Source organism: Mustela putorius, unplaced genomic scaffold, assembly GCF_011764305.1.
Source record: "Mustela putorius furo isolate JIRA1106 unplaced genomic scaffold, ASM1176430v1.1 tig00003987_pilon_pilon_pilon, whole genome shotgun sequence".
Taxonomy (NCBI): Eukaryota; Metazoa; Chordata; class Mammalia; order Carnivora; family Mustelidae; genus Mustela; species Mustela putorius.
In genome coordinates, this window is record NW_025422126.1 from 17088622 (window position 1) to 17098170 (window position 9549).

Below are 9549 nucleotides of genomic sequence, written 5' to 3' on the forward strand. Positions count from 1 at the left end.
GCTTCCCTTGCCTTTGGCATTGTTCCTAGGAAGATGTTGCTGCGGCTGAGGTCGAAGAGGTTGCTGCCTGTGTTCTCCTCAAGGATTTTGATGGATTCCTTTCGCACATTGAGGTCCTTCATCCATTTTGAGTCTATTTTTGTGTGTGGTGTAAGGAAATGGTCCAATTTCATTTTTCTGCATGTGGCTGTCCAATTTTCCCAGCACCATTTATTGAAGAGGCTGTCTTTTTTCCATTGGACATTCTTTCCTGCTTTGTCGAAGATTAGTTGACTGTAGAGTTGAGGGTCTATTTCTGGGCTCTCTATTCTGTTGCATTGATCTATGTGTCTGTTTTTGTGCCAGTACCATGCTGTCTTGATGATGACAGCTTTGTAATAGAGCTTGAAGTCCGGAATTGTGATGCCACCAACGTTGGCTTTCTTTTTCAATATCCCTTTGGCTATTCGAGGTCTTTTCTGGTCCCATATAAATTTTAGAATTATTTGTTCCATTTCTTTGAAAAAGATGGATGGTACTTTGATAGGAATTGCATTAAATGTGTAGATTGCTTTAGGTAGCATAGACATTTTCACAATATTTATTCTTCCAATCCATGAGCATGGAACATTTTTCCATTTCTTTGTGTCTTCCTCAATTTCTTTCATGAGTACTTTATAGTTTTCTGAGTATAGATTCTGTGCCTCTTTGGTTAGGTTTATTCCTAGGTATCTTATGGTTTTGGGTGCAATTGTAAATGGGATTGACTCCTTAATTTCTCTTTCTTCTGTCTTGCTGTTGGTGTAGAGAAATGCAACTGATTTCTGTGCTTTGATTTTATATCCTGACACTTTACTGAATTCCTGTATAAGTTCTAGTAGTTTTGGAGTGGAGTCTTTTGTGTTTTCCACATATAGTATCATATCATCTGCGAAGAGTAATAATTTGACTTCTTTGCCGATTTGGATGCCTTTAATTTCCTTTTGTTGTCTGATTGCTGAGGCTAGGACCTCTAGTACTATGTTGAATAGCAGTGGTGATAATGGACATCCCTGCTGTGTTCCTGACCTTAGCGGAAAAGCTTTCAGTTTTTCTCCATTGAGAATGATATTTGCGGTGGGTTTTTCATAGATGGATTTGATGATATTGAGGTATGTGCCCTCTATCCCTACATTTTGAAGAGTTTTGATCAGGAAGGGATGCTGTACTTTGTCAAATGCTTTTTCAGCATCTATTGAGAGTATCATATGGTTCTTGTTTTTTCTTTTATTGATGTGTTGTATCACATTGACTGATTTGCGGATGTTGAACCAACCTTGCAGCCCTGGAATAAATCCCACTTGGTCGTGGTGAATAATCCTTTTAATGTACTGTTGAATCCTATTGGCTAGTATTTTGTTGAGTATTTTTGCATCTGTGTTCATCAAGGATATTGGTCTATAGCTCTCTTTTTTGATGGGATCCTTGTCTGGTTTTGGGATCAAGGTGATGCTGGCCTCATAAAATGAGTTTGGAAGTTTTCCTTCCATTTCTATTTTTTGGAACAGTTTCAGGAGAATAGGAATTAGTTCTTCTTTAAATGTTTGGTAGAATTCCCCCGGGATGCATTACTCTTAATAATGAATATTAAATAAAAGCAGACTAGACACCTTTTTTCTTGGAAAAAATTATTTCCAAGATGTATTTATTTAATATTTATTATGTTCCCATTACTGTACTAGGTGCTGGTAAGTATACAGAAATATAGGATATGGTTTCCTCCTTTCATTAACTTAGAATCAGGTTCAACAGATAGGTTTTATTATAAGAAATTAGGAAAACAGTTATTCCATGTATCAAGAAATACCTGTTTCACGTGTTTCTATGATGCTCTTCTACCACATTTGACTTTGATTTTTGTCAGCAAGAATGCACTATAATATACCTATTCCTTGTAATATACTGTATAGTATTCGCAAAATACCAGCCCATGTATATGTTCCTTCCTAAGTAGATTATAACTCTTTGTACATTATCTTACAGATTGAAATTAATTTTTTATTAAAATGCTGCATGATTATGTAATGAATATTAAATAAAAACCAGCTGTATAGACAACTTTTAGGGGAAAAATTTTTTTCATGTTCTTTAGTTCAAGAAGACCCTCGGTTGAGGATGAGATAAGTATAGAAATTGAGAGCAAGCATTTGGAAACTTCTATAGCAACTTGGCAGAGTAATTTGTCTTTTGAATATAAGAGGGAAAATTTGGTTCAGTTTTGTATTTTTAAATTGTATTTTTCTAGTAATTTATTTTTATTGCATTATGAAAGCATCAAGCCATGACAACTAGATTAAAAAAAAATTTTTTTTTTCCTCCCTGCATGTGGTTTGAGAAGCACTACTCAAATGTAGTCATTTCTGAGATTCTCTTTGCTCCTTTGTCCTAGACACAGTAGTTTGCTTCCTCCTAAGCGGGGAGCCACAAAAAAAAAAAAAAATTACACACACAATAAATATATATACATAGTTATACATCTAAGTGCATTTGTTATTTCTCTTATGCACCAACTTAGATGTTCTTATATTCATTTTTAAATCCCAGGCTTCTGCGTCGTGCCCAGCATGTCACTAATTAACACCATTCAATGTTGAGTGAAGGAGTAAGTGAGTGAGGGAGTGAACAGTTACAGCAGAGAAGGGAGGACCTGAGCATTGGACCAAAAGCATTGAAGGATAAATGATATAAAAGAAGTAGCAATAAAAAGTTACTGAATTTCACAGAAAAGTATTATTACTGGTGTCTCAGGTTTCGGGTGAGGGAACGCGGGAAGGAAAGGGCTGACACTTAACTCTGTCATGGAAGATAGGACCTGTAATTGGAGCTCTGAAAGGATAATGAGTATTTGGAAGGTAGAAAAAATAGTTGTAGACAGGGAGTGAATATATTGCTCCACCGTATTGTTCATGCTATTTAAAGTTGTGTGTGTTTGGGTTTTGTTTTGTTTTGTTTTTTAAATAAATCTTGGATTATGTTTGTTTTTCATTCCAGACAATGTATTTCAAAGGCATTGAAGCAGGAAAGGTTCCCTATTTTCCCCATGCAGATACTATCATCTATTCCATTTCTACAGCAATTTGCTTCCAGGCAGTAAGTATAGCTTTTTGAAATGAAAAATAGAATTATATTTATTTCTGTACATTAAACCAACAGGGGAAAATAAAGGCCTAGAAACATTTCTATTGGTTATAGTTTACCTTTTATCTTAATTTTTTTTTTTTTTTTAACCAGGATAGCTTCTGAGTTTCAAATCGTTAACATGTTAACTTAATGGGCCAAGGCATGTTTTCTGAACACAATAATTTTTAGGTTTAAACAGAGTGCAATTTATAGGTAAATTGTTACTCTAGTACTTTGGCTAGAATGCCCAGTTTATTTTATTTTATTTATTTATTTTTTAAGATTTTATTTTATTTTTAAGATTTCATTTCTTTATTTGGCAGAGAGAGACACAGCGAGAGAGGGAACACAAGCAGGGACAGTGGGAGAGGAAGACGCAGGCTTCCCACCGAGTGGGGAGCTGGAAGCAGGGCTTGATCCCCAGGACCCTGGGATCATTACCTGAGCTGAAGGCAGATGCTTAATGACTGAGCCACTCTGGCGCCCCTAGAATGCCCAGTTTAATTAAACTTCTAGAGGAACGAAGATACCATGAACATAAAAAGAATAATTGTGTTTCCCCAGTGTTACTCAGGCAGCAAGGATGGGGTAGAATCTAGATTATTAGAAACATTGTTCAACTTCTTTAAATTCTGTAGTTGTCATTATTGATGTTCATGGTTTTAGGGCTGTTGTAAAATTTGGGGGACTACTTTTATTTGCACTTTTTCAGAGTAATGCCACCAGGTTGATAAACTCATTATAACTAGTGAAGTGACAGCTCCCTAATGAGTATTCAGTTAATGCTTTCCTAATAATAGTGACTTAACTATTATTTCAGTATAAGCAGTATTCTTATTGGAGGCCCTATTTACAAAGATTCTCAAGAATTATTCAACTTAAACCTAGATACGTATTTTTGTATCTTCATCACTGTTGCTTTTAAAATACATGAGCAGTAAAAATAGGAGATAAAAATGCACTTTTGGCTAATACAACTAATCCTTCTTCCTATTGACTAAAAGAAGTCTCAGACTGAAATGTTCTAACCACAGGCTGTCATGGAAGTTCAGACCTTGCGGCCGTCTTACTGGAAGTTCCTTTTAAGGCTCACCAAGGGCAAGTAAGTGATGGAGACGTTGTAACTGACCATAGAAAAAGAGCAGTTGCCACAAAACAGATTTTGAATCTTTCCATCTTTTTGAGGGAATATTCTTTCAGTGGTCAAGTAGGCCTCTTACGTATAAAGCAAATATGACCATCTTAACAAGAACAACATGGGGCCTTCTTTTAGCGAACATTATTTTGACTTTTCTTTTCCCTGTATTATTTGAGATATTTTAAATGTAGGAAAGTTCTGTGTTTATCTGAAAACTGCTCATTAGTTGCTACATAACACACTTAAGTCTCACTTTCAAAGTCTTTGATCTCTTCTTTTTGATTAAAAATGCTAAGTAGATTTATTAGCAGTCTTGCCTAAATAATTGAATGATTTCCATTTGGGGAAGAATAATCCTATTCTTTCTTGATATTATAAGCATAATTTCCTCTGCCTTTATTATTCTGTTCTTCATTGTTTTTGTTAGCATTTTCTGATCTTAATCTAATTCTCTGGGAGGCAGCTTGACCTAACAGAAGGACTGTGGGCTTTGGAGTCAAACAGACTTAGGTTTGACTCTGGCTCTGATAACCTTTTGCTGTGTCACTGGTGAGAAGGTTGTTTACCCTCCTGAGCCTCCATTTCTCTCTCCCTACTAGAAACAGTAATATATTTTCTGTATGATTGTGGGAAAATCGAGATGTTTGTAATAGCACTTAGCACCTAGTAAGCACTTAGTAAATTGCAGCTGTTATTAATATCACTAGCATTCATAGTTTTAATAGCAAACAGTTGTGTAGTGCTTACTGTGTCCCAGATATGGTTATAAGATACACACATACACTTACAACACAGGGACACACGCATAGGTGTTTCATCCTTAAAGTAGCTCTACAAGATAAGTACTTTTAAGATCCTGATTTTATGTGGGAGTCAGCTGAGGTGCACATGGAGGTAAGCTAGCTTGCCAGAGTCAAACAGCAGATGAAGGATCTATGGGATCTGAGCCAGGTCACCTGGCTTCAGCAGTCTTCCTGTTAGCCATGATTTCGGTTTGTCCTTTATGTTATTATTAGTTAATCATTTATTTCTTTGTCATTTAGTTTTTTGCCTATTAATAAGCTTTTCCAGCTGATTATTTTGGAAGGGAACTTAACTTTGGAAAGGCACTGAAAGTTACATTTATTTTTCTTGGAATAGTGGCAGTGGCCCAGGGTTCAAAACTAAATTCATTATTCTCCCCAGAAGAAATGCTTGGGACCAGGCATAGAGACACAGTTTCCTCTGGCACATTGGCTAAATAAGTGTCTTTCAAAAGATTTTTTTTAATCTTTTAAGTTAGGTGATGGATAAAATGAGGGTATACTTTTACTTTGTTACTACATTTACTTTGTTGTGTCTATTAGAAATTTGCAAACCTGTATGCTGTTTTCCCTTTAATCATTAAATACTTATACATTTGGGTGTGTTTTGTGTGGATTGTAAGACCTCAAAATGTCAATTATGAAAGAAATAACATTTAATACCTTTGCCTCATTGGTAATATTAAGCTCAGTCATTTGTTGAGTTTGTTTCCTGTGATTTCATTCATCAGAAAAATTATAATGAGCCTGTTTTTCTATTTGACATAATCTAGTAGAAAGAACTTGAAAGGGTCTTCTGGGAGTCTTGGGGGTCTCAGGTTGGGGAATTATTATCTCTTCAAAGAAAATATGAGACCAGGAATCTTAAGGTAGAGGATCAGTATGACTTTTGAACCGGCCATTGAGTCTTTTGTCGTGTCAGTCTTTTCTGTTTTCCCATTCAATGAAAGACATGTCAAGTGAACCATCTTATTTTATAAACGTCGTTAAATGCTTGTTCACTGTGTCCTCTGTTTTGCAGATTTGCTGTCATGAACCGAAAAGTCCTCGATGTTTTTGGTACTGGTGCATCTAAACACTTTCAGGATTTTATCCCTAGGTTGGATCCGAGATATACGACTGTAACACCAGAGTTGCCCATCGAGTTTTCTTGAAGATGACTGTAATTTATTAATGTGACCTAATGTTTCATTATTTTCTTCTGAAGAGTCAATTATGTTGAATCGCAAAGAAGGAGTCTTGAGCTTGAACTTCAGTGTTATTTCAATGAGAGTTGCTCTTTGTTTGTTTGTTTTTCTTACCAATCAGAAGTACAGAAGCTTTTTAGGAAGGTGTTGCTTAATAATTAAGCACCCTTCCGTAGCCGGAATCTGATTCTGGGACACTGTAGTGGTTGACATGATGCTATATTGTTGATTAAGTTATGTCCATAAGCAATCTTAAATAATCTATGTAGAAATGTAGTAACAAGAATATACTTAAAATTACTTTAAAAGATGTTTTTAGTTCATTCCAATATAATTCTTGGTTAAAACTAAGAATATTTCTACATTTTAGGATACAAAGGATCACGGGTACATGGATTTGGTCTGTATTTTTTTTTTTTTTTTTTGCTTTTGAATTGGTAACTATAGTAGTAAAATGTATGGATATGAAGTAACTCTTCACAGACAATGCTGCTTTAGTATAAAGCAATTTAATTGAAGAAGGTGGCCGTTCTTACTTCAGGGATGCAAAGACGGGTCTTATGCTGTTTGAATAAATGTGGTGGTATCCCTGTCTTCTTCCGCTGATGATAGCTTCATCTCTCTCCAGGATGAGTTGGGCTGTTTGGCAGCCCAGTGAACCTATGTACTAATGGCAGGTTAGAAGTAAATGGAAATGGACATAACTGATGCAGTTGAAATGTGTGTTTTAATCTTTTGCAGAAGCATTTCACTTGAATATTTAAAAGCTAATGAGGTTGTTTCTAAACCTCTTGTGGGTTTATGATGTTTGTTTTCATTTATTAGGACTGAATTCTTCATGGCTAAGGTTGTCTGCCATTGTAGATTTAGAAGGGATCCCAAGTGGTTTTGGCAAGTTTGTCATTTTGTTCCCTTTCGACTGTTCTACCTACACAATGGATATTTTACAACTACAAACAATGTAAAAATCCGGTTGTTAAAAAAGGCCATTTCATCACTAACGGGATTCAGGTTCTCGAGCCTCTTTTCAAAAACTTATTGTCACCATTTTTATTCCTGTTAGAATAAAAGAAGTGACAAAATGGAGTCACTGTTGATTATAAGTTCAGGACAGCTGTGATTGAAATATGATTACTCTTTAGAGTATTTCAGGGAAAAGTTTTACTTTTCTAAGTTGATAAAAGGCTTAATAGGTTATGATGTCTATAGTTAATATAACAAATAGGGATGATGGTATATTTTTTTAATATCATTTTGTTGCTGTAAAGTTTTAGGCCATTGTAAATTAATTATACAATAGAACTTGTGTCGCAACGAGGATTATAACCCAGACTTTAAAAGTGCTTGATCCTCCATATTCAATTTCATCAAGCCCTGTATATTTCTGTTTACATGTAATCCTATCCTTGGTGGTTAATGGCAAATTGAAACCCAACGAAAAGACAGACTCTGGTACCATGGTAACAGAGAGAGCCACTTTAATTAGATCAAAATTCTGCATTGTGATTAACTTCTTGGAATTGACTTCTCTATTAGATAATACTGTTAAGGCATCGTTTTGGTTTCAGACTTCAAAATTCATTAATAAATTAAGTTTTAAGTTTTTATTCACTGGAATCAAAATGACAATTGGTACTGTGTTTACTTTTAAAAATGAAGTATTATAGCAGTGTAGAAAGCACTGCTTCCTGCCCCTCATTTTCTTTATTTAGAAATTATGTTTATAATTTTTTCCTGCCTGCTTTAAAGAAAAGCATTTTAATTTGTAAGTTACTGATTTTATTAATATTAAAAAGGCTATGATGTTAAAAGACAAATCTACTGAAATTCGATGAGATTGTTCAGTAAAGTTTTACTGTCAAAAGGCACATTTCTATGATTTACTTTTTTCTCAAACTAGTCATGTTTTAATATAAAATGTAAAATGAAATAACCATCATGAAGCATCATGAATACAGTAATGCACGTATAGCTTGGGCAAATAGTCACCTAATTTGCCGTGGTGAAAAGAGAAGTCTGATTTGATTTCACTGAGGCAGCCTGCAAAGTGTAGCTATTTGAGAAAACAAGAGACCGTTCGTGTTCCTGAAGACAATCAAAATGGGTATCTTTCTACCTCTAACCAATCAGCTTGGCACCATAAATAAAGCCAAATAGATGTCCTTTCCAAAATGTGTTTTTTAGTCCATTTATACCCTGAAGACATCCTGCTAATGGTAAGTTTCCATCAGAACTGACTGCAGGAAACCTGGATACGCCCCCTTAGCTTTTCCCACATCTTTTTGGAGTCTGGAAGACAGTGCGTTGGTCTGGGCATCTTATTATGGTGGTTTCATTGCTATTTCCTGCGTGAATAAAATCCTAGAGGTAGTACTAACCCAGTTAAGACTGAGTTTGCAAGATAACAGATTGTCTCCAATCTATTAGATTCTTGCCAGTTTCTCATCAGATAGTTTGAGTCCATTTTAGTACTCATGTCCGAAATAAAACCATGTTTTGTTGTTTCACAAATCCTACGGTCACTTCTGTAACTTTTGTCTTGATCTCTGGACATGGTTGTCACTTGGTTGATTTCTAGTTTATTTTTGGCCTTCATTTGTTGCTTAGTCCGTGGTTATTTAATTTAGAATTCTATCTTTTTACTCTTTGCTCTCAGATTTTATAATTTATTATTTTTTTGTATGACGAACATGTCTTGTATGATGAAACCTGATCTGGCCAGTTGTCACAGCATTTTCCTGTCAAGCTTGTGTATTTCCTTGTGGATTGCGTCTAAGCTAACACTTGATTTTGTCATTAAGAGCTACAAAATTGTATTCTGGTTGTATTTTATCACAGCCCTGAGTTTCTAGTCCCCTGTCAATGTATAGTTAGTGAAAATCAATTTCCTTTACTCACAAGAAGCCTCGTCCATTGGCTTCTGTCACCTGCTCGGAGCAGTCTCTCTGCAGGGCCAGAGAGCACGTGCTCACTGTGAGCCCTGGCCTGGCCTTCACCACCTATGAATCAGAGAGGCCACCACGCCCACGGAGTCCGTGAATTCTCTTTGTGGTTTATTTTTATCCTAAAGACAAAGCAGTTTGTCCGAACAACAAGATCATTCTCATGTGGATGATTTCTTTGTTCCGCAGAGACAAAAGTATTCATTTCTGAACTGCGCAGATACCTGAAAAACTTCATCTCTCCCAACAATTAACCTGTGGCTGCTTTTCCACCTGCTGTTCATTTTCAGGTAGAGAACCTAGGGTAACTGGAAGATGAGTGATCAAGAAAAATGTTGTCA

The 9549-nt window shown here is 35.6% G+C and overlaps 1 protein-coding gene across 2 annotated transcripts in view; it reads left to right on the forward strand.

Moving 5' to 3' along the window:
* TMEM135 (transmembrane protein 135) overlaps positions 1–8979 on the forward strand; it is a 254709-nt gene extending 245730 nt beyond the window's left edge. For both annotated transcript variants that reach the window (XM_004763554.3, XM_045071497.1), the window contains 3 exons: positions 3010–3108; positions 4173–4240; positions 6101–8979. In XM_004763554.3, coding sequence (XP_004763611.1) covers positions 3010–3108; positions 4173–4240; positions 6101–6233 — 300 coding nt within the window. In that variant the 3' untranslated portion in view covers positions 6234–8979. The remainder of the gene's footprint in view (positions 1–3009; positions 3109–4172; positions 4241–6100) is intronic.
* The last annotated feature ends 570 nt before the right edge of the window (positions 8980–9549 follow it).